This window comes from Sparus aurata, chromosome 9 (genome assembly GCF_900880675.1).
Source record: "Sparus aurata chromosome 9, fSpaAur1.1, whole genome shotgun sequence".
Lineage (NCBI taxonomy): Eukaryota > Metazoa > Chordata > Actinopteri > Spariformes > Sparidae > Sparus > Sparus aurata.
The window spans coordinates 32,530,409-32,554,779 of record NC_044195.1 but is presented as its reverse complement, the minus strand read 5'-3'; the positions used below and the strand labels follow the sequence as shown (position 1 = coordinate 32,554,779).

Here is a 24,371-nt window from a genome sequence, read left to right as displayed (position 1 = left end):
TCAGCATTGGCCGGTTCCGGTACATCCCACGCACGCTCCAGACGGTCAGCCCGCCCAGCCGACAGACCCCCTCGCGCGTAGCAGTTGCTGGCATTTAAAAAAACGAAGAAAAAAAAAAAACCCAGTCAGTCTGAGAATCACTGCTAGCTCCAGAACCGACAGCCGGTCCGGTTCAACGTCGTGTTCTAAGTGTTTTATTGGACACGAAGGGGAAAAAGTGCAAAGATGGATCCGCTGGTGGCTGCGATCGATCAGGGCACGAGCTCGACGAGGTTTCTGGTGAGTGACGTGGTGGAGTCGGTTGAAAAGTTGAGGGTCATTTCACTTCTTCCTTGACAGCAGTTAACAAACGACGAAGATTTCGACTGATAAAACTTCCTTAAAGTATTTATTCAAACTTTGTACACGAAAAAAACGCTAACTTTGGTTTAATTAGCCTGCATGCTAACTTACACACAACGAGGGAAACCCTCCCTGTCGATACCGGTGTTGTGTTGTCGTTCTGTTTAAGCTAGCAGCATTTTCATTTTCTCTCTCTAACCACAAATAAAAGACATTTACTGAGCGATTTAACGTTTAAACATGTAAACTTTTTACGCCCCTGCTGGTAAATAAGCACAGCATCTACTGTAAGATGCTGTAACTGAGTTTCAATGAGTTTAAGTATTACCAAAACAAGCTATATTCATATATTTCCTCTATTATGAAGAGCATCACAACATTAAACATGTTCACGATTAAGTCAGAATTTATTTGAAGCATTGTTACACCACAAAACTAATTGGCCATCGTCATGTGATGCTGAGAAGTAGCAACACACTTCCACAAACATTTAAAAAAGTGCAACAGAGATTGAAGTTTTAAAGGTTATTTAGTGTAAGAATGACTTTTATTTAATAAAGATACTGTTTAATTGTAAATACACAGTAGACTAGCTGTACTGTGATTACTGAGCATGTAATTTATTGTCCTGCACTGTGTAATGTTTACACTGAATGTTGTGAAACTTGAGCCAAAGCAAATGTAAAATACTATAAAGGCAGGTAGACACATTAGTTAAACCACATTTCATTGTTATTCCAGGAAATAATGATAATTTAAATGCCAGTCAACCTTTGCGGGCTGCACACAAAGAAATATTGCATAACAGCATTATATTTGTTTGATTATTGAAGTTCATAAATAAAAATTAATGTATTTATATACTTTGCAGTAGGCTAAACTTTCACTTTTAATTGCACAATATGTAATTTCATCCTATGTAGGTTTCAAACTGGCCTGACTTTCCAGAAGAAACCGGTTATATTGTGCAACATCAAACTATATTGATACAAATGATGTTGTCTAATCTTACACCTCGTTTGTAAATATATCAATATATCTTAAAAAGTTGATATACTGCCCAGCCTGATCCATTTTAAAGCTCTCTCACTGAACCTGTTTTATACATTTTTGGTTTAAAATGTCCCTCTGTTTTGTTTTGTTTTGTTCATCTTGTTCAACCAGCAAAGAGACTTAAATATCTTTTAAACCAGCTCCTTTGTCATAATGGTTTTGCTGTTAGAACCAGATGAATCCTGTTTACTGATCCTTTGTGAATGAAATTGGGCTTTCTCAAGTAGGTCAGCTGGAAGCTTCAGACTTGGCACTGATTACAGCTGTTTGGGAGCTCTGTGGAGATAAAAGTTTCACTTGTTGTTAGAATTTTAAGGCACAGACAAACAGAATCATTGATTCCTGATTAGATCTGGTAAATATTTTGTGTAACCTGCTATTTGATTAACTGAGACCACAGGGATTGATTCAAAACAAATTTGAGGTGTTTTCCATCACGGTTTAGAATGTATGTTAACTTTATGTGGCTCAATATGTTTATTCACAGCCAAGAGTTGCTGTAACTTTTCTGTGGATGTCTTCTTAATTAGTGACCAGTTCTGTCCAAAGGGCCTTTGACCCTCTGTGAGGTCCCTGACTGAATGCTGATCTGACGACTTTAGGTGAAGCACAGACGAGGTCATTTCAACCCGAGGTTAAACTTTAACCTGGAAGGCTGTTTATGAGATGCATTGATGGTCCCATGCGACAATAAACAAACATGTCGTTACCTGTACATGATGATGATGATGATGATGATGATGATGATGAAGTTCTTAAACGTCTAACTAAGCCTCGACTCCTGCATCATCCAACCTTTCTGCAGCTGCAGCAGCAGATAGACTGCATGAAGTCATCAAGTATGTTCAGTAATTGTCAGCTGATTTACGGTAGCAGGTTGGCTTGATTGTATTTAACTTTTTCACAAGCAAATCATCAATCTGAATACCCCGAATACCCCAAACCCAAACATTTATACTCTGGAAAATGTCCTTTATTCACCCACAAGTGAGTTGTCTTCTTTTAGAAGCTACCAGAGAAAATGTGAACCTATCACCGAACCTTTGTTGCTTTTTTTTTTAACATAACATTTCGTCAAATAAATACACTAAATAACTGTAAAAATACAAAAATACAAATATAATGTTGTAAGGACCAGAGTGTACTGTATCTTTAAAGTCAGGTTCGCAGATTTCTTTCAATTAAAATGTTGTTGTGAAAACGAAGACTTTACTGTTTGCTCGACTGTATTTTGATTAAAAGTCTTTATGATCTTCCCCTGTGAAAACTTTGGGACCAAACATGAGAACTTTGAGGTGTTTTTTTTATTCATTAGATGACTCCATCAGCTTCATGCAGAGATGTAAAACACTGTAGAGGTTGTATTAGTTGTCGGGTATTTTTCTTGGTGTGTTGTGTTCCACGTCTGCAGACTGTTAATGTTGGTGACAGCAGTATGAAGGAGTCCTGTGAGGTGATGTCTGTTGACCGTGGTCTAAATTCCCTCTGTCCTTTCTTTCCAGTCTGATAGTTTCAGTCATTTGCTGAAATTTGGAGATCATTTTCTTTCTGTGCCAAAATAGACACCCAGGGACACATGGGGTAAATAGTTCCAGTTGAGGACACGCTGTTGTCAGATTTGTGATCAAACTGTGTCGTGATTAATGGACTCAGGCCTCCTACGTCATCTTGTCAGGTCACACTCTAGTCATTCCCTCGATGATAGGGTGATGATTTTCCTGTTTGCTGTCCAACTGTGTGACTTGAACTGAATGTTACCTCTTTCCTCTCTGTGTCAGCGAGGTCGACCTGTTGCCTCACCGTATCTGTGTGTCTGCCCAGTTTCTGCAGCTGTTGTAAAGTTTAAAGAGTTCAAGGTTGCGCCGAAGCTTAAAGCTGCTTGTGTGTCATATGCTCTTCAGGTTAATGTTTCCCAGTTTTTCCCAGTGTGGTATATTTCCGTATTGAATTCATACAACCTGGCAACCTTGAGTGTGCAGCTGAGCTGTATGCCTGTAGTGCTGCTCACAGGAGGCTGCAGAGCTTTATCCTATTAGCTCATTAGAAGAAATTCTGACTTCTGTCTGACTCACGCTGCCTCATGTTAAATATTTCCTCCTCTGTAACAGGGAGTCGTCCTGTATTGTGCCAAAAAGACTGTAACCCTTTTAAACAAGCACTTCTCTTTAACCTGTTTTTTATTTCTAAGATTGTAACAATACCAGAACCTGCAATACAATACCAATGTAAAAAAAAAAAAAAAGAGAGATACTCTGTACATCTTTCAATACCACAACAAAAAGACAAAAACTCTCCGGCCCTCTTGTTAAAAAATAAATAAATTATAATGCACCGTCTGACTGTAGAACTGTTTTTTTAAGTATCTTCTGTACTTTCAACACTATTGATTATATAATTAATGGGGATTGTATTGTTATAAACACATGCTATCTGATGATCACAATTTGCTTCCGCCTTGGTCAAAAAATTGCAGCTTCTGTATTCTGCATATTCAGTAATCTTCTTACTAACTCTGCAGCCCCGATATTGAGAAAGTGTATCAAAGTATCGATATTCTTGACAACCTTGTTTTATTTCTGTTCTTGGTCTCTCATGAATTGAATTTTCTCCGCAGGTGTTCAACGCAAAAACGGCCGAACTGATGAGTCACCACCAAGTGGAGGTCAACCAGAGTTACCCCAAAGAGGGGTGAGTTCCTTGAACCAATGATCTGCCAGTTACTTTTCAATTAATTGTTTGTTTAAAAATGCATCTTCATATGTCTTGTTTTGTCTGACCAACCAACCAAAACCCAAATGTATTACCCTAATTATTTTCTCTAAGGTATGACATGACAAAAACATTAATTCTGCATTTTTGCCGCTCTACTTCATTATAACACAACAGTCTCAGGTGCAGCTACAAAAAAACTCTTCAAACCAACAAAACCACATTTTCCTGCTACAACTGGTTGTACAGACAACACTGGATGTATATTATACCCTTATTTTACAGTTCAGTATTGTAGCTCTTTGTTAAACTAACTTTATACAAATTTAAAAAGAAACTACTGTCTACTTTTCCTTTGAATGTTAACTGTGTTACTGATGTTACAATTTAACTGCATTTTAGATTAATCACTTACTTTGTTTGCCAGCCATAACAAAATTGAGTCTAAGGTCCAGTTCTGCTTTTATTGTACGCATAAAAGCTTGCTGGGATTTTGGTTTTTATAGTGGTGTGCTACATTAGCTCTGATGCAGCATCCTCTCACACAAGAAGAAGTATAAAGTAGGAGGAAAACAAAATACTCAAGGAAAATACCTCTAATTTGTACCGAAGAACAGTACTTGAGTACATTGTACTGAGGTTTATTCCATCACTGGAGGGTCAAAATTGTGTCACAATGATTTTAATTTTTACTGCAAATGAATATCGGTCCCAAATATCTTTTTTCAGTCTTCTTAATTCCTAATAATAAGTATCGGCCCTGAAAAAGACACATTAGTCGACCCCTACCTCTGTATATATTATGTCCAATCTGCTGTAGTCTGGAAACATTAAAGGTTTTGTAGATATGACATATTGTTTACAAATTAGGCACCGAACATCTCAGAAGCTTAATATTTTAGCCATGTTTTGTAACAAACAATAACTACATGGATATTTTTGCCTGAAAACACATATCATGAAGCTGCCAGGTATCAACTGAAGTCGTGTTGCAAGGTTACATCAGCTGGATCCTCTATTTGGTTTTTGTGAAAGACTTTTTACCTCATAACCCCAAACCCACTGACACAGAGCAGCCTAGTGATGGGTAACAGGTAGAAAGTGCAGCTGCAGTCACACACTGTAACTACAGGATGTGTTACTGGGTTTATTTACATCTTTGTATCTCTGACATGTGTTGACAATTTGTGTTTCAATCAGCTGGGTTGAGGAGGACCCTAAGGAGATCATACAGTCTGTGTACGAGTGCATCGAGAGGACTTGTGAGAAACTCCATCAGCTCAAAATCGACATCTCCAACATAAAAGGTGGGAGTGGAGACTGACTTTGTGACTGTACTCCCAAGAGAACAAGAAACTGACCATTAGCCACACCTTACAGAGAGGAATGGGTGGAGGATGGAGGTTTTATTGACATTTATGTTGTTGCTTTTCTCTCAGCGGTGGGTGTGACCAATCAGAGAGAGACGACCCTGGTTTGGGACAAAGAGACGGGGGAGCCGCTCTACAACGCCATTGGTGGGTTCTTCATACATCTCGGTGAACAAGTATCACTGTAAACACACCACACGTGTTCCTTCAGACCCCAAAACCCTGACATGTTCACTAAAGCCTTTTATTTCTCAGCAGATAGAAACTTAATTTCTAGTAACTTCAGGTCAGCTTTATAACAAATATGTGATCCACAACGTTTATTTCTGTTCACAGTCTGATGACAAAACAGATCTTTCACAGGATAATGCTCAAAATGAAATGGCACTTTAAGACACATAGAAGTGTTATTAAAAAACATCAGTAATGTGGTATGAAGTGGTGTCTTCAGCAATCTTTTTATGAGAAAATAATAGATGAATTAATATGTAGAAAACTCACCACAACCCCGACACTCTTCCTCAAACCTTCAGCGCACTTCACCAGAAAACTGTGTTTATTTCTAAAAGTAAGAGCAGGACATGTCCTGCTATTTACTGATGGTGATTATGTGTTTTGGGCAAAATAATTTAACTCATAATGTCTTTGTAACTCTCCTCAATGCACGGTGGGTCAGCATTTCTCTCGCAACACAGTATAACAGCATCCATAATGTTATATACAAGTGGAAATCTATTGGAAATTGGTTTAAACTATAGAATAAGAATAAAAGAATTGTAAAAACGAATGAATTTGTGTGCAGACATGCACATTTAGACCTCCTCCCTTGATTCAACCCTTGATTTTAAGTATTCTCTGTAAAGATTTCCTTTGCTGCAACGTCTGTGTTACAACCAGACTTGACACTCCCAACGTCTTGTCTGAAACATCTTAAATTGAGCAAGTAAGGAGATTATGTCATCTAGGAAACAGCACAGTGCATGACTAGATTGCATCAGACTCCAGTGTCCTGTGTCAGGCCTGTCCCTGCCCCACCTCCCACCACCCACCGTCCCATGTGGTAGTGATTCAGTGTAGGAGCTGAGCACATGCAGACACCACCCACTCGAGGCCTGTGTGTAAAGAGAAGCTTTCATTCACTCCCCCGAGGGTCTTTAGGTTCAGTTTGAGTGGCTGGTTTATCTGCAAACTGCCTCTTGGTTGGTGTGTAGATGGAATGTGAGTGTGAAACTCAAATAATCCTGATGTCATAAGTCTGTGTATCCCCAGAGTTTAGATGATTGTGTTGGTGCTGTCAGGCAAAAGCTGTCACTCTCTTGAGTTTCACATAAACTGGTGCTACTGGTTCCTGGAAGCTGTCTGGCTTCAGGCTGTAGCTTCTGTTGGATGTTGAGGTCAAATACCGTCTGAGATAATCATTAATGATCGGTTGTTTTCATTAGCTTCAGGACGTAAAGAATGGAAATGAATATACCACCTAATTGAGTTCAGTCATAATATTACATCTCAGGATTACTTTTTCACCACCAGCTTGACGTTTGGAAGTTTCACCTCTTCACACTCCTAATAATCATTATATTCATCATCCACTCTGAGACATGACACCTGTGACAAGAAGTACAAGTTGTTTTATGGAGTTAAATGCCAAAAGGGTTTCAGAGTCAGTCTTCTGTGACAGAACCGCAGTAGTGGTGAGATTTCTGTCTGATTTAGAACTGTTTGGTTCCTGTGTCTAAGGTTTGCTTTGTCTGTAGTTTGGCTGGACCTGCGCACACAGTCAACAGTGGAAGGGCTCATTAACAAAACTCCGGGCCAGAACAAGAACCACCTCAAGGTGAGAGACGTGGAAGTAATCCTTTTATTTTATAATAGATTTTAGATTCAGGATGCAGCTCTCACAAACTAAGGTCACTTACTTGTGCTTTACTTGAGAATAAAAGTCAGGCTGATTCTCTCTAATCTGTGTTTCTGCTGTTTTCTCTCCAGCACAAAACGGGCCTTCCCATCAGCACCTACTTCAGCGCAGTGAAGCTCCGCTGGCTGTTGGACAACGTGGATGAAGTGCGACAGGCGGTGCTTAGCGAGCGTGCCATGTTTGGGACCGTGGACTCCTGGATTATCTGGGTAAGAGCCGCTAAAAGGCTGCAACTGTGGATCTGACTGAAGAGACCGAAAGTTCAGAAAACAAATAATTCTTAAAGTGAGTCTTGGCTGTGCAGGATGAAGTCTGTTTACAAGCTGGAAAATGTGGTGTTCTGCGAGGCAAAGGACACAAGAGAAGATGCTGTGCTTTTCTTGACATGGCAGCTCCTTTTAAAATCAAGCTACAGAGGAAATTGTGAAATTGGCCAGAGTCTACAACATTTGATGCACACTTGTAATAAAAGGTGTTATTTTCTGTAGTGCCTGACAGGAGGCAGGAACGGAGGCGTCCACTGCACAGACGTCACCAACGCCAGTCGCACCATGCTCTTTAACATTCACACCATGGACTGGGATCCTGAGCTCTGCAGGTAAACCCAACAGAGTAACATAAATGACCTTCAGCCTACATCTGTCAGCCTGTGTAATGTCTTCTAGCTGCTGTTTCTTGCAGTGGTGCAGTCGGTCTTGAAAAGTGCTTTTGACACAGCTCATTAAAGTTAAAAGTATCTTTCAGTGTGTTTTAAAAAAACTGTGATTCCTGCACTTGCTTGCAGTGAAATCATTCCCAAGATGCACCATGTTTTTGATTCCTGTGACTGGTTGCTTTCGTGCTTCTTGCAGGTACTTTGACGTCCCGATGGAAATCCTCCCTAAAGTCAGAAGCTCGTCTGAAATCTACGGCTGGATGGTGAGTTCAGACAACCTTCACTGTCTGTTCTGTAATCCTGTGTGTGTCGTGAGATGGACCTGATCTGACCTACTTCTGTTTTCCAACTCATTCAAGGGCTGTAAATCCCTCTAAATTTAGACTTAACTGTAATCATTAAATATTCTACTGAATGGTCTCATAAAGCCTTTTGATCACAGTAATGACCACAGAGCTTGATAAGATAACAGTGTTTAATTCATCAGAATAGGAGATAATGTGCTGATAGTGTTTCCAGTGAAGTAGTAAAAGAATTCCAGCTCAAATATTATTGACCGTCTGATGGACAGAGTCCGTATTTCAAGTGAAAGGAAGTCTAAAAATTCATGTTGATGTCAGAGAAGACAAAAATAAAGATGGTTCAGGTTGTACTTGTAAAGAAAGGACTCATTCTCTCCCTTTTGCAGTTTTTATTTGATTCAGTCATTATCTCCTCCCCCTAAATGCTGATTGAAAGTCCGATGGAGTTTTGTAGCATTGCTCAAGCTCAAAGTAACATAAAATGGCTCCATACAGCTCGTCCTGCGTGATGCGAGTCTCCAGAAGCCCTAAGATCCCCAGCTCAGTCGAGCTCATGCTCTCACTTCAGACATTGTCATGCTAATGCTTTTAGCTTCGCAGCTACAGTGAAGTGATTTGGGCTTTTTAAAAGGGTGTAAAAATCAGTTTTAGGATCTTTGGGTTCCTGTATGTATGGAGCCATTCTATGATTTCTTTCCCCAGTCCCCAGCTTCTTCAGCCTTTTAGGAGAATGCTGCAATGCTTTTTCCATCAGCATGGGGGAGAGAGTTAATTTTTGGGGTGAACTGTTCTTTCTTGTTAAATAAAGTTCCTTACTGTGTTCTGACTCTGATAAATGACCTGATGAGATGATCCAGTGTTGTTTAGTCACACTAATAGACACAGAGGCTGTTCTGGCAGATGATTCCATACCACAGCTATCAATTATATTGATTTTAAACCGTAATGATTTGTCATTTACATAACGATAACATTTCCTCTGCTGTGTGTGTTTGTGTTGAGCATACAGATACTCTGCGTCTGTTTTCATGCGTGTCTGTTTGTCTGTGCTCGTATCTTATCTGCCGACCTGCTCTTCCATGTTACTGTAAACCCTTTTAGTGCAACATGCACTTTGCTCTGCAGTCCAGAGTGGTAGCTGTGTTAGTTTTCCTCATTTTTGAGATGTTTATTCCACCTCTTAGATTCAACCTGTCATTTACTGTTGGAAAGCCTCCACGCACATCCTCCCCAACCTACAATTTAAAAGGCAGCTTTTGTTCCGTTTTGGAAAAGACGTTTTTCACACACTAAAGCAGCATTTCTCATAACAGTATAAATTAAATAATAACGCTAGAAAAGATGCTATCTCTTGTTATCCTGACGTTTGCAACAGCACATCGTAGTGGAAAAGGGCCCTTATCTTCTTTTGTATCAACCACAGACACACATGTGAACAAATGTTTTGCAGCGCAGGTGTTTATCTGACAACAGGCAAAGGTGTTGCAGCTGTTAAACTGATAAGATCAATAATAATCAGTTCCTTATTGGGTAATAAAACGTTCTGACATGACTGTGATTATACAGTATTATTACTACCTGGAGATTATTACATTACGATGGAAATTTGAACTGATAACGTGCTGAGTTATGTAACTATGGCTCATATAGATTACTGTGACGTCGAAATGTTTTGTTTCTATTATGACATATTTTCTTCTTAAATGGGATTTTTAAATCCAAGAAGTCTTTGCTGGCGTCATTTATCCAAACTCTAAACTTGTCTCTGTATTTTTTTACAGAAATCCAGCTCTTTGACAGGAATTCCGATCTCTGGGGTAAGTTTGAGAACAGTGACGTCTTTCTTTCAGCAGTGTTGAACGTTGGTGTGCGTTACATGTGGCTTTCCTCCAGAAGTTCCCACTCGCGCCTCATGATACTTTGCCCAGGCCAATATTAGCCCCTCACAGATGTATCACGTCAGTGACAACCTAAAAGTAGCATGAAACTGATCTTCAGATGTTAATACTCACTACTGCTTAGTCTAGTTCATTACAGTTCATTCAGTTTTTACTGGCTGTATTTTTCAGTTTGAAACTTATTCTCCTATATTGTTGTTGTTGTTTATTCAGTGGTTGCTAATCTGATTTTATTTTATTTGTACTGATATTTGCACCTAAAAAATCTGCTGCTCTTGTTATAATTTGGACAAATTTACTTTTCAGCTGTTCAGTAGAGCCTGACTGATACTCGATTTTTGGGGCCAATGCTGATACTGATATTTAAGAAATGCAGATATCAACGTTTGTAGCGGCCGATATCAGCACAGTTTTTTGCAATGAACCCTCAAATGTGGTCATCAAACTCTTGTGACAAACAGAAGCAGGGAAATTTCAGTTTAACAATAAACTTTATTGTCTAAAATAACATCAGGCTAGTGAAACTGTAAACTTCCCTAGGAAATAAATAATTCTTATATTGTTTCTTCATTGTGATCTCTTAAAAAAGTATTTGAAATCAGTTCATGTGGGACTCTAACAGACGGTACTGGTCAGGCTGTAGTTTGAGGACAGAGCTTGATTTTGTTGGTTTGTGAGATGCTAAGTGTATATAAATACATACATGGACTGTCGTGGCCGTCTAACCTTGACCTGGTCTCTTTCAGTGTCTCGGTGACCAGTCGGCTGCCCTGGTTGGTCAGATGTGCTTCAAGGAAGGCCAGGCCAAAAACACGTACGTCATCTGTCCATTCATTGAGGAATGGTTCTGTTTAGTGCTGAAACAAGATATCAACATTAAAGACAGTTTGATGCTGTGATTATGTCACATGTGAAGTCACATCAACTCAAACTAGCTTTTTTTTTTGTTTTATAGCCTCTATCATTTCATCACAATGTGTATAACCTCTTATTTCAAATGGTGTTATGAAGATTGTGGAACAAAAGTGTCAAGATCCTTAGAGGAAACTTTATTCTGAATAATTTAACTTAGACTTTTTTCTTAAAATACAAACAAATGAGGAGGAGTTATCTAGACTACGATGGGGATCAGTGATTGGTTGTTAGGCGCACATATTCACAGTCAGAGCTACAATGAGGGAGCATTCACTGGGACGTATTGGTCGCTCTGTTGAAGGGAGAGAAGATCCACTCTGCCAAAAAAGTTTGAAGATTTGTCGCCTGGTTCCTCTTTGAAAGTCATTAAGGAGGTTTTAAAAGTTTCCAAATCTGGTAGAGATAAAACAAAACAAAACAAAACATGATGATTAAACACCTAAAAATACAGATAGTAAGGCAGGTTGTGCAGATTAAAGATACCAAAGCTTTTATCTCGTCGAATTGGAAAGCAAGGAGATGAACCTCCAAAACAAATAAGGCATAAGTAACAATAGAGAGTTGTATCTCCTATCTCATTCAGACATAAAGTGACTGATAGCTTGGTGCTGTCATTTCTTTGTTGAGTCTTGAAGAGATTGAATGTCATCAATAATTCAATCACCGGTCTCTAATCTGTCTTGTTGTTGTGTGAAGGTATGGGACCGGTTGCTTCCTGCTCAAAAACACAGGGACGAAGGTAAGATGCTGGTCCCGAGGAAATACTAAAATCGCACTTTTCTGTTCGGTTCCTTCACGCTCTGTTTTTCTTTTCCGACTCTCTCAGCCTGTGATGTCGGACCACGGCCTGCTGACCACAGTCGCCTACAAAATGGGAAAAGAGGAGCCCGCCTGCTACGCACTCGAGGTGTGTGAAAGATTTCATCAACCCTCTCATTTTGAGCTCGCCTCTACATTGCAGCGGTCAACCACTGTCACTTAGACCTGTTGTGATTCGAGTCTGTCGTGTTTCCTCTCAGGGTTCAGTAGCCATCGCAGGGGCAGTGGTGCGGTGGCTGAAGGACAACATGGGCATCGTGCAGTCCTCCTCTGAGATCGGTACTTAACATCTTACCTAATCTAATGTGAAATTCATGATTCAACAATGCCGGTGTTGGTTCTCTAGAGAGAAAAAAAGACACTTATGTTTAAATAACAATTCTTCTTGTTTTGTTCCCTCCGTCTTCTCTCAGAAACACTAGCAGCAGCAGCCGGCTCGTCTTACGGCTGTTACTTTGTGCCGGCTTTCTCCGGACTCTATGCCCCCTACTGGGAGCCCAGTGCAAGAGGGTGAGACTGTCAGCTGTTAAAACAAACGTCTGAGCCATCAGCTGCCATTTGAAACTGAACTGAGGACAAAAGGAGAAATGTTGACTCTAATAACGTGACACAAGTTTCATGTGTAGATTCTTAGTTTCGTCCTCAGACACGTCAGTAAAGAGAGAGAGCTTGAAAATATTCATCAGCAGTCCTGATTGTAACTGTAACATATCTTGACTGTATTTTCTTTGTTTTGCAGTATTATCTGTGGACTCACTCAGTTCACCAACAGGAACCATTTGGCGTTTGCTGCCCTCGAGGCCGTCTGCTTTCAGACCAGAGAGGTGAGCAGCGTCTCCTTCTTCACCCAATTTATTTTGCTGTTTTTTTCCACTTCTTGCTCGGAGATGACTGCTTTTGTCAGTCTAATAACTGCAGATTCATCACATGTAGATGTTTTGTACTTAGAAAATGATTCTGGTTCTTTTCAACCTCGTAAAACCTTGAATGTTGCTTTATGATTTGTGCTAACAGTGGGATCAGAACATCAGCTTTAGACATTCTTGTGTAAGAGCTGTGTGAGCCGCCTACAGCTCTCCAAACATACATGATTTTACAATAATCAATACAAACACTTGTCTCTGAGGCTGTAGTCTCTGTAATAATAATCCTGTAAACCAATAAGAGATTGAAAATACCAAAGCACCATCTTTATATCAGCAGCTATTTCAACAATAGTCATGTCTGGTGTAAAGGAGCCTGGAGGTTGAGGTTTTGTGTGATTTTCTATTGGCTGACATTGGTCTGTGTTTAAGTGGCACATGCTCGTCTCATTCAGATCCTCGAGGCGATGAACCAGGACAGCGGCGTCCCTCTGACGATGCTGCAGGTGGACGGAGGCATGACGTCCAACAGGCTGCTGATGCAGCTGCAGGCCGACATCCTCTGCATGTCCGTAGGTAAGAAGACTCATAACGCACGAATGTACGAACTTCCTCATGCTGACTTATGTGAGTCATGTGAGCTTGAAAATGTAAAATGTCTTTGATGTGGAGTTGGAGAAAAGCCAGCAGGCCAGATCTCTGTAGCTTGATCCAAACCTCTGCTTGAAGCCAGAGGCTCCAGGCTACATTAGTGGCTACCAGCACAGAATCCCTAAATCTTGAGTGAACTTTCAGTGGTCATGTTGCATTGTGAGTAATGTAGGAACCAGGAAAATGTGTGGGATAAAAAGACAATATCTCTGTTCTGCTGCATTACTCTTAAACACTGTGAAAGCATTAATGGCTTTACTCTGTCAAACAACTTTGAACTTTACAACTCTATTTGGTCAATATGAGAAACCATTGACGCAGGTCTGAACCTGGACTTTAAACCGTTCTGTCTGTCTGACTTTTGTCCCACTTTAGATAAAGAGAACACAACATGAACCTTGACTTTGACATGCATGAGTAGAACCCAGATTTACTGGTGTGTGTATATAACCATGTACCCATGAATGTTGCATCATCAGTCGACCTGAACTGACATCACAACGTCCACCAACATCCATGTTTGTTGATACCAAGACAGGCTGCTGGATGTTTATTTCAATATGTAAAGTAAAAATACACAAATTAAAGGACCAACTTGAATCTAAACATCATGTGTCACTTTGAAACATGCCTGCTTGAATGATTTAATCACCTGGTTTGACATGAGACTTCAGAGATTGTTCTAATTTTTATTCTTGTTATGTGTTTCGTCCGTCTCGTGTTGGTCCAGTGCGACCCACCATGTCTGAGACCACAGCTCTGGGTGCAGCCATGGCAGCGGGGGCAGCAGAGGGGGTGGAGGTGTGGAACCTGAACCCCGATCACCTCCCACACATCACATCAGAGAAATATATACCTCAGATCAACTGTGACGGTGAGGAAGACACACCCAGAGGAGAGGTGTGATGCACTTTTTTGGCCACTTTCTAGCTACTCAACTGACCCGTCTGCCTGTCTGTCTGCCTACCTTTCTGTCTGTCCTCTTCAGAGAGTGAATTCCGCTTTGCCCGCTGGAAGAAAGCCGTCCAGAGAGCCATGAACTGGGAGACCATAGAGCCCTGCTGCAGTTCAAACGGTACGCGTTTGTCTTATGAAGGAAATGTTTAAATATAGAAGTTATTCCAGCATTTTCTTTTTTTTGCTTCTACTGCAGAAGGAGCCAACAAAATGATACCTGTTGTTTTTAGTAAATAGAATCTGTGACATCACACAGGAATAGTTTCAGCTGTGTTTCATAATGTTTCCTGAACTTGGAGTTATAAACGAGTCTGAGTCTGACTGTGATCCATCTGGGATTCTCTCTTTCTTTCCCCTCGCTGACAACAGGTTTAGGAAAGAAGATGAACGGCGCCCCCTGGGGGGTCCCGCCCACCTCTCCCCCCATCAGAGCGGACCCCTAAGGTCCGAGTTTACTCCTGCTGCATGCCACTAACGTGTACGTTGTGACGGGGCTGACTGTGGTGCGGTTACATTTCTGGGCATCACTAACACAGTGTGACGAAGGGTCGGACCAACACAGAGGTTTCGTTGAGGAATGTTTTCTTAGCCGCTCTCTGAGGACGAGTGATCCACCTTAAAAACTGAATAAACACAGAACCAGTTTACATGAGACACAAACTGAACAACTGGATAAATGTGAAGAAGAAAAATCAATGCAAATCAGGATCATTATGAAATGAATCAACTCTGTGTTGGTCCTGCCCTCGTGTCTATGTTGGGTCTGCATGTTGCTGTATTCATCACTTTTCCCCCGTCAGACCGTTGCTCTGTCGTTAGGTTAAAGGAACAGTTCACCTAAAAAATCCAGTTGTTATTTACTCACCCCTAATGTCGATGGAACGTTTGGGAGAGCTTCATAGTTCACTTAATGTTTCTGTAGCTTCATGCGACTCCCTAAAAACAAGGTATTTCGCCCTGTGGTGGCACGTTATGTGCTGCATCATACAGAGTTTTGCGTCCCTAAGGGCACATCTGTTGGCTCGCATGTCAAACAGCTGCTCCTGTAGAAGTGAATGCTGATTTTATTAATTTAATCCAGACCAGGACCTTCTCCGTAAACCTAACTTGGTATTTGGATTCCGTAAATCAAACCTAGTAGTTTTATTGCGTAGACCTATTTTAGGTTTAGGTGATAGTTATTTTATGTATTTGACTGTTAACTTTGACTAAGTACTTTTCTTATTTTGCCATGTGAATGCTAGTAAATAGTCCAGTCCAGTGGTTAGATGCTACGTGACAGAGCAGCCGTCCAAATGAGTTGAACTAACTGCTTTGCCTCTCTGAGAATCATCTCAGTTTATTAATCGTAATACATTAAATAAAATAATCTTGTTTGGCCTCACAGGTCACCAGCAGTAATCGCGGTACGGGAACATGGAAGCCTACTATGGAGCAAAACTGGAAGAGGAAACAAGCTCACGGTGACTGAAGGACTTTGGCAGCTGCGCGACGCGAGATGCGGTTGTTTCAGGTGACGTGTAGCCTTTTCAGCAGTAGAGACAGTTTATCATCAACCTCAAGTGCCAGCTGGACTGAAGAGAGACAACCTGTGGAGTGTTTTTGAAGCAAGAACGGAACCAATTCTGATCGAACTACTGTCGTCTTCCTTTTTCTGATAAAAGGGAAACCATCCTCGGAAAAACTGATTTTTTTTTTGCCTTCTTCAACTTGTGCAGCGGGATGTTCAGGTGTTCCTCGTCTGAAGTAAAGAGTTGCACTATCGTACCTCGTCACTGTAGCAAAACGGATACTGTACTGTCGTTAACTCTCTGTTCTGTATATAATGTTGTTGACAGGGACTATCTCAGTGTCTGTTCTGGGTTGTTCTTTGAGGAAAGAGACAAAGGTTTTATGAGATATTATGAGTTTAAACTTTTTTGGGATCGACAGGTAAAAACACTAACATGTTTTTAAGGTTTTGTATTACTGAGGAGTGACACTGCAGGCTCTCAACAGCACTTTATTTGTCATGTCTGGAGAGGATGATCGTTGGAGCCCTGCAGTGTTTTTAAAGGGAAAAGTGTTTTCTGATTTTTTTTTTTTTTTAAGCTCATAATTACTGAAGTCGGCACCATGACTGTCCAGATACAATCAAGTATACATCCATCAAATCAAAGCAACATGTTGATCCTATGAACACAGATTTGTATTAAATCCGAGCCCTTTCACACCTTCACTCATGAAAATCTTGAAGCTCACTTGAATTCAGTTGAAGGTACTTCAAACTTAAAGGTCCCACATTGTGCTCGTTTTGAGGTTCATACTGTATTTTGGGTGTCTCATACAGAATATTTACCTGCATCATGGCTCATAGTGTCCATTGCTGCAGCGCCGCAGGAATGAGTCCTAAAACATAAAGTTTTTCGCACATTTGGCACCTTTGTCTCAAAGTTAAACAGGCTTTGAGGTTTTGAGGTTAGATGCTTAAAATAAGGTCTGTGGGAAACACAAGCTTGTAAGATTTTTTTGTAAGCATTTAAAGTGGTTGCTATCAAGTGTCTAAATGAGACTACAGAGGTTGTTGGGGACATTAAACGTGCTCACAGCGAACATGGAGACTTATTTAATCACTAGTCCGTCTTTACAGGACGGCTTCAGCTACAAACTATTCTAACTTTACAAATTGTACATCGATCAGTTCGTATGTACGTGTGTGTAGAAGTGATGGTGATGTTGAAGTCACAGGTTTTACTTTGGAAGATTTCATTTCAGATTCAAAAATCATAAAGGGGTTTTCATCTGGGAAGATTATCTCGCTTGACAAAATGTGTAAGAATCATAAACTTGTGTTTTGCCTCAGTGACGTTTTGTCGTCAGAACCAGGGTGACGCTAACTTCTGGGAACGGCTCGTAGGAAATAAAAACGAGGGGTTGTGGTGTCTTGGTGTCAGACTGCTGGAGAGCTGTATTGATGTGACTTATGTTGTATGACTTCTGATAAAGAAATTTACATGAACACACCTCAGACGACTGACAGTAATACTGTGACCACACTGGGCAGGTTCGACCACATATCACTGATGAAACTGCAATCACACAGCGAACATGAAGAAGGAATGCATCAGTGGTTAACCCGTCCTCCTCATCAGAAGTCATACGACATAGATGTTTATCACCTCCCATAGACTCCAATACAGCTGACACCACAGCGAGAGTCAGATTCTTTTTCTGAATTCCTTGAGTATAACCAGCAAATAAACCCAGAAGCTTGAAACTTTTTTTAGGCCATGAGCGAGAAGTCCTGACGACTCCTTGAAACAAAGGACTGACATTCAAATCTCACTTCCTACAATATGGGACCTTTAAGTTACATGTTTATTCAGATTTTCCATCATTTAGAGGGAACATTTACTGACTGTATTAATTGCTGTGATGCCTGCCAGTTATTCACTGTCTGTATTTTGTTTGATGACATGTAAAGCAAGAGTCTTTTCGCTCTGCAGGACTGAATCGATGCTGCAATGATTGTGATGACGATGAAGACTTGAAATGTATGATAATAAAAACGAGGACACGAGCACCTCACATGGTTTAAAATCAAGTGATTGTAATTAGAAAAGTCTACAGAACATGAACGAAGCAAACTGAATCTATATAAAGTCAATAGATTTAATAATCCGGGCAGGTGTAATGAAGAAAACTGAGCATTTCTGTTGAACGTGACGTCAACACGAGGAATTCTTCAACATTTACAAAATACTTTTACACGACGGGGGTCTCATGATGTCAGAGGGACACGTGACATAACACCCGGCTCCAAACAGGAAGTTCATGTAATAAAAAGTTCTTCAGATACGCAGAAGAGGAATCAGTCCAGGATTTATTTTGCTGGAAGGGTTCAGCGGGAGAACTGCCGCTTGTCTCCCTTCCCGCCTTTGTTGACGTGCTTAAAGAATTTGGATTTATGTCCTTTGTTGGACTTCTGGTATCCGAACCCTCCTCCGCCGCCGCGCTTCTGAATCTTCACACCTCTACTGCTGTTGACGTCTGGAGAGAAGTCGAGTTAAGAAAAACACTGGAACAAAACTTAAACTTTTTAAACATAAAGATAACTTCTGAGTTAAAAAAAACAACAGTATGCAGTTTGAAATGTAACACAGTGTCAAATCACAACAAAGGATACTCAGGTCGACGTATGGAGGCACTTTGAAGCCGAACGACAGCGCCACCATGGGGAGGTTGAGGGTGTTGACGCTGTAGATCTGTTTGAGAGAGTGGGAGTCGTACGCCCTCACGTAGGACTTGTAGGCCTCCTGAGCCGACTTGTGGAGATAGTAGTTCTTCTCAATCAGCTTCTCCATCTGGAGAACAGGAAACAATTTAACACATCAGTCAGACAAATAATCTTTTTCTTATTAAATCTTGTGGAAATGTTGACTTGCATGGAGAAGAGCTTTACTAGATTAAATGTTTGCTGCAATTAAAACCTCAGAAATTCAGATTCAGGGCTATTTCAAGACTTTTCAGGCGTTTAAAACATATAATTTTAGACTATTTAAAGACTTTTTAAGGACCTGTAGACCTTCGATTCAACAAGATATTGATTGAAGCTAAAGAAGTAGAATTCTTACCTGCGACTGGATATCAGAGATTTTACTCCAAGAAAAATCAAACTCGCTCAGAGGAACCTGGACAACAGAGGACACATGTTAATAAAGGCAAATCCTACTTAAAGGCATTCATGTTAGTAAAGGCTGCCTCCAGAACCCAAAAACCTGCAGGCTGATTTGAAAAGACATGTATCAAAATTAACAATTTTTCCTAACTAGAAACAGGAATAATCACCAGATTTTCACATTTCTGACGGTCCTTGAACTAACCATATAGGACAACACTTAAAATGGTGTCATTTAAACAAAAATCACTTTCATCTACAGGTCAACTACAGTGTTTGTCTGCACAGGAGACGGTGTTGCGTTGGAGATGGTTACCTTGGCCTGTTTCAGGTAGCGGAGGAAGCCGAGCTCTTCTGGTCGGAGGATCAGGAGCGCGTGACCTCGGCCGTTGACGCCTCTGGCCGTCCTGCCCACCCTGTGGATGTACTCCTGTGGACGTAAAAAAAAGCTTGACGTGTGTCTTTAACCGTCACGCACTTGGACTCTCAAAGAGAGTTCATTTTCTGCTGCATTATGTGGGCGTAGTTTTCAAACCTTGGGGTCATCTGGGGGGTCGTACTGGACGATCCAGTCCACCTCGGGGATGTCGAGCCCTCGAGCCGCCACGTCAGTACACAGCAGGATGCCTGAGTCGGCGTTACAGAACTGGAAGAAGGTGGTGGTACGTTTGGTCTGCTTCTGCTTGCCCTGAGAAACAGAAGAAGAAGAAGAAACGGTTGTGTTTTTGTTTGTTGTCACAACAGTTGGCTCGTAAATGAGACTTTCGGTTCAGACAGTCTCTCGTCTTACGTGGATCGCCATGACGGGCAGGTCGATGTAGTTGAGCAGCTCGTAGTGGTACTTCACAGACATACAGGAAGAGAAGAACACCATCAGCTTCTTCTTCCTGTTCTTCTTCAGGAAGGTGAAGAGCAGCAGGAAGCGCTTCTCTGACGGACACACCACATAGCCCTGAAACACAACACGCGTCACTTTATATCAGATTACATGTCGGACACGCCGTCACAGATCCAACAGAACTGCAGCGACAGTACCTGCTCCAGGCCGTCAACGGTGGCGCTGTCTTTGTTGTCGTCCACGCCGACGTACAGCGGCTCTTTCTTCAGGGAGATACGAGCCAAGTCCTCCACCTTACGGGTCTGAGTGGCTGAAAACAGCATGGTCTGTCTCTTCTCTGGAGAAAAACACAGCAACAAACACTCATCAGTGATGTAGAGAGAGAAGAGTGGCTCAGACAGTTTGAGATTTTTTCTCATAGACTGTTGAAAATCCTGTCGATACGTACTCGGCAGCAGTTTGATGATCTGCTTCAGCTCCTCCTCGAAGCCGACCTCTAAGATTCTGTCGGCCTCATCGATGATCAGACACTGCAGGTTCTTGTACATGAATCCAGTCGTATTCTGAGGGCACAAATTTACTTTTTAATAATCCTATTCAAGCATCAAAGACAAGCTGGAGCTGAGACAATGAAAAGCAGTGATAAAACTGTTATGATTTTGTGTTTTCTGTTCCAAAACCACCAACTCAAAAAATGTGACACTCACCTGGAGGTGGTCCAGCAGACGGCCAGGTGTGGCCACCAGGATGTTGACGCCGTTGGCCAGTTTTTGGGCCTCAGCTGAGCGGTTGCTGCCCCCCATGATCAGACCGTAGGTGTGCACGTGGTGCTGCATCAGCTCCTTCATCACACCGTACGTCTGCATCGCCAACTCACGCGTGGGTGTAAGGATCACGACACCGGTACCTGAGTGGATGCAGAGAAGGACTTATAATACAGCTTGATACACTGGGTAACAGCTAATTATTCCCTCAGCAACTCAGAAGAACAAAGAATAGATAACGAGGAGTTTTACCGTTTCTGGGCATGAATCTGAGTTTGTAGATGAGCTCTATAGACGGGATGAGGAAGGCCAACGTTTTACCACTTCCCGTCTTGGCAGCAGCCAGAATGTCCCTGCAGGGAAGCAGACAGGAAACTAATTATCAACATAGTCACAATAACATTACTTTCTTCTGACCAGCTCAGAATATGTGATGATTGCAGTTTGACATTCTGTTACAGGAGTTACAGAGATGAACAGACTTACCTCCCCTCCAGCAGGGGGCGGATACTTTTGTGCTGGATCTCAGTCATGTGTTCGAAGCCCATCTCCTTCACCGCTTTCAGCGTGTGCTCACTCACCAGCTCAGCTAGAGAGGAGAAGGACGTGTCCTCAAATGCTCCTGAAACATCAGTTCGGTTAGTGAGCGAGTGAAATGTTTCCCCGAAAGCAAAAGCATGCACAGACATTTCCTGCAGATATTCAGACTAATCCGTTGTGTCCTTGCAGTTAAATCCTGTCAGGAGAATCACTGGTGACGCCTCCCAAAGAAAAACCACAAGAGTCTCTGTATGCCTCAGTTGACACCCGTTTCATGATGGAAACACTGAGCGGGCAACACATAGAGGCAACGCTGCTCCTGAACTCAGACACTAAAACAGTTTTCTCTACATTCACACACTGATGATGCTCTGAAGTTTGAGAGCTGGTCCAGTTGATCACCTCAGCTGGAAGGAACAATACAGGCGGCTTCACACGATGAAGTTCATCTTCTAAAAATGCTCGTTATGCCTCCCACAGACTGAACATGTTATTCTAAATGTCTGACGGTGTTAAAGAAATGATTCCAACAGGGATAAGCCTGCTTCTCTTCTGTTTGGTGAGAACCTTTTTGTTTAACCAGAAACAGCTTTTAATACACATAGAGATATAAAATGTATATCTCTATTAAAGCCAGACTCCATTTACAAACTCATACATTATATATCATAAAACACACTTCATTCAATATCAACACATTTACCCACTGCTCCTTTTCTGATGTGGTCTAAATATCAAAACAATCATGATAATGATTTTTGCAAGAAGCTGCAGTTTAAAGTATAACAAAGTCTGACTTTCAAATTTTTAAAACTGTCGTATTGTTTAACTACTGTGACTCAGACGCCAGGCTGACGTGTAAAATGTTCATTAATTCTGCATATGAAAAAATATTTTCATCTAACATTGTGTTGATTCTTTTGTCGTACGGTAGAATTTAAATACCTGATAAGCCCAAGGGTAATTCGGGTTGATCGTCCTCTTCATCGTCTCCCTCTTTGGGTTTGTCCTCTTCTTCCTCCTCCTCCTCCTCCTCTTCCTCATCGTCATCATCATCACCCTCCTCCTCATCATCATCATCTTCCTCCTCATCATCATCTGAAGCTCCCTCTGATTTGTCGTCAGCCTGATCTCCATCTTCATCTGCTACTGTTGCTCCCTCCTCCTCCTCCTCCTCCTCCTCGTCTTCTTCTTCCTTCAGTGTTTTGGTCTTCTTTTCAGCTGGTATAAAAATTAAAACATGTTAGTTTGTCAGCACAAACACCAACCTGTCAGCTTCATGTTGTCACTCCTCCACCTGTTACCTGGTGACTCAGAGGTGTCTGCCAGTTTTCTTTTCTTCTTTTTCTTCTTCAGAGACGTCTCCTCTGTCGTGGTCCCCTTGGATGGTTCTTCAGTCGGCTTCTTCTGTATTTTCTTGGGCTTCTTGTCTGTCTTACATGCAGGTGCTGTTTCCTCACATTCCTCCTCAACTCCATTTGAGCTTACTGTCAAAAACACATTTCAAGAGAGGATTAACTAAATACTGAGGAAATAAAGGTTAGCAGTTATGATGTGCTTCATGATTTTACTTATTAAAGTTTTCAAATGGTTAATTAAGCTTCTGTCAGTCAGCATTTATTTATTTGACAGGGACAGTGCACAGCTCCTCAAGCTAGCAGAGTTAGCTTAAAGCTAATTTACATCTGCAGTCTCAGGACAGTAGAAATAATAAGAACAACAAAACTTTACAGTATAGAAACAGTGACAGGACGACATATAAACACTACCCCAAAACATCAGCACAAGCTAATAGTTCAGATTTTCCTCTGCTGACTCTAGAAGGAAAACTCTGGAAACCTGAATGCTAGCTAGCTTACTGACCGAAGAAAACATAAAAAACACAATCACATGTGACAAATTATTGTGACATACGCAAAAAAAGATTTTATTATACATCAAACTACTCTGACACAATGTGTGTTAGTGAAATTCAAGATTTTTACATTTTTGTACCTCCCGATCAGAAATCATGCCGTGAGGAGCTAACGAAGCTAGCTTAGCATGTGAAGTTCGTCACCACGACAGAAACACAGAAAACAAACAACAACAACCGAATAATTTTATTTAACCGCCCTCACCTGTCTCTTTCTCTTCTGTCTGTCTCAGTAGTTTTCGCTCCTTGTTCTTCTCGTTTCTTTTCTGAATTTTCTTCCGGAGAAGCTTCATCTGTATGTCCGCCATGGTTACGGAGCGCAGCACACGTGTGTATGTGTGTGATGCTCAGGACCCTTCGGGGTACCAGTCTGCACTGCCTGAGTGGAAATGCGAAGGACCTCGAACGTCTCACACAGACAGGCACTTAAAAAAAAACCTAAAAGATTTTTTATTAATTATGTTAAACTAATTTGTATTTATTTACCGTTATTTCCTCATTAACAAAATGCTACTATCATTTGTATCATATTTATTTTTCGATTTTACGATAAATATTGAGTTGAGTCTTTATATGAATGTCAAAGTCAGTTTTTCAAGTGTTAATTTGAGTTCTTCAAGGCTCGGAAACACATTAATCTCATAAGAAACAATAGATGTCTCGCTTTCCACTGTTTTAACAATCACCAAACCTGTTTCTAAAAGTACATAGTAAGAATAAAGAATATTCTGGCTCTACACATCTTTTTCCCACTTCTCCTTTTCTGATGTCTGACTTCCCCTTTGCTCCACTCTCAATATTTAATACCAAATATGATTCATATTGTATTATGACTTTTATGAAGGCATGAAGGTAATGTGTAGAATATCAAGATTTATCACCGTCCACTATTTTCACATCACATCAACAGAATGAGTTGGTGTAAATTAAATATAGGCCTGGATGTATTGACATGGACAGGACATATAAAATTGTATCAGCTCTATGGGAGACGGGATATGGTACTTTAAACAAATAATCAATATTTAATCCTGTGAATTCAGACCATTGACAATGTGTTTCTAGAAATATCAGTCTCTGAACTATCCGAGCCATGTAGAAATTCAAAGAGTATTTTAACAGCACCATCTGCTGGTTGGTGGCTGCAACTATCAATATTTTTCACTTTATGGCTCATAATTAAAGCGCACCACTCACAGAGTGAGTAA

At 41.0% G+C, this 24,371-nt stretch overlaps 2 protein-coding genes across 4 annotated transcripts; one reads left to right on the top strand and one right to left on the bottom strand.

Annotated features, from left to right (window-relative positions):
• Positions 1-44: 44 nt before the first annotated feature.
• LOC115588215 (glycerol kinase-like) lies at positions 45-18,016 on the top strand. 2 transcript variants are annotated; one of them, XM_030428636.1, is made up of 20 exons: positions 45-279; positions 4,010-4,083; positions 5,305-5,411; positions 5,544-5,621; positions 7,229-7,308; positions 7,461-7,598; positions 7,878-7,987; positions 8,241-8,307; positions 10,128-10,163; positions 10,991-11,058; positions 11,856-11,898; positions 11,986-12,066; positions 12,179-12,257; positions 12,392-12,488; positions 12,718-12,802; positions 13,297-13,417; positions 14,223-14,366; positions 14,481-14,567; positions 14,819-14,893; positions 15,837-18,016. In XM_030428636.1, the coding sequence occupies exons 1-19, from the start codon at positions 226-228 to the stop codon at positions 14,890-14,892; spliced, it is 1,623 nt and encodes a 540-aa protein (XP_030284496.1). In that variant the 5' UTR covers positions 45-225; the 3' UTR covers position 14,893; positions 15,837-18,016. The 2 variants fall into 2 exon arrangements, with proteins under 2 accessions (XP_030284496.1, XP_030284497.1); XM_030428637.1 differs by lacking the exon at positions 14,819-14,893.
• A 2-nt stretch (positions 18,017-18,018) lies between these two features.
• On the bottom strand, positions 18,019-23,547 carry ddx18 (DEAD (Asp-Glu-Ala-Asp) box polypeptide 18). Of its 2 annotated transcripts, none has more exons than XM_030428634.1 (14): positions 23,360-23,547; positions 22,553-22,735; positions 22,194-22,469; positions 21,195-21,330; positions 20,961-21,061; positions 20,652-20,851; positions 20,393-20,507; positions 20,142-20,281; positions 19,897-20,058; positions 19,642-19,794; positions 19,423-19,536; positions 19,063-19,119; positions 18,615-18,792; positions 18,019-18,478 (listed from the first exon to the last, which is right to left on the bottom strand). In XM_030428634.1, exons 1-14 carry the CDS (start codon positions 23,469-23,471, stop codon positions 18,330-18,332), a joined length of 2,076 nt encoding a protein of 691 aa, XP_030284494.1. In that variant the 5' UTR covers positions 23,472-23,547; the 3' UTR covers positions 18,019-18,329. The 2 variants fall into 2 exon arrangements, with proteins under 2 accessions (XP_030284494.1, XP_030284495.1); XM_030428635.1 differs by having other exon boundaries at positions 23,369-23,546.
• Between the last annotated feature and the right edge of the window lie 824 nt (positions 23,548-24,371).

What these genes read in the sequence shown, in the direction of transcription:
- LOC115588215 (XM_030428636.1), top strand. Translation starts at nt 226, where the DNA reads ATGGATCCGCTGGTGGCTGCGATCGATCAGGGCACGAGCTCGACGAGG. An exon ending in CTGAAATCTACGGCTGGATG is followed by an intron (nt 8,308 to 10,127) that starts GTGAGTTCAGAC and finishes ATTTTTTTACAG; the next exon opens with AAATCCAGCTCTTTGACAGG. An exon ending in CATCCTCTGCATGTCCGTAG is followed by an intron (nt 13,418 to 14,222) that starts GTAAGAAGACTC and finishes GTGTTGGTCCAG; the next exon opens with TGCGACCCACCATGTCTGAG.
- ddx18 (XM_030428634.1), bottom strand. Translation starts at nt 23,471, where the DNA reads ATGGCGGACATACAGATGAAGCTTCTCCGGAAGAAAATTCAGAAAAGA. An exon ending in GAAAGAGACAGGTGAGGGCG is followed by an intron (nt 22,736 to 23,359) that starts GTTAAATAAAAT and finishes TGTTTTTGACAG; the next exon opens with TAAGCTCAAATGGAGTTGAG. An exon ending in ATTACCCTTGGGCTTATCAG is followed by an intron (nt 21,331 to 22,193) that starts GTATTTAAATTC and finishes CTGATGTTTCAG; the next exon opens with GAGCATTTGAGGACACGTCC.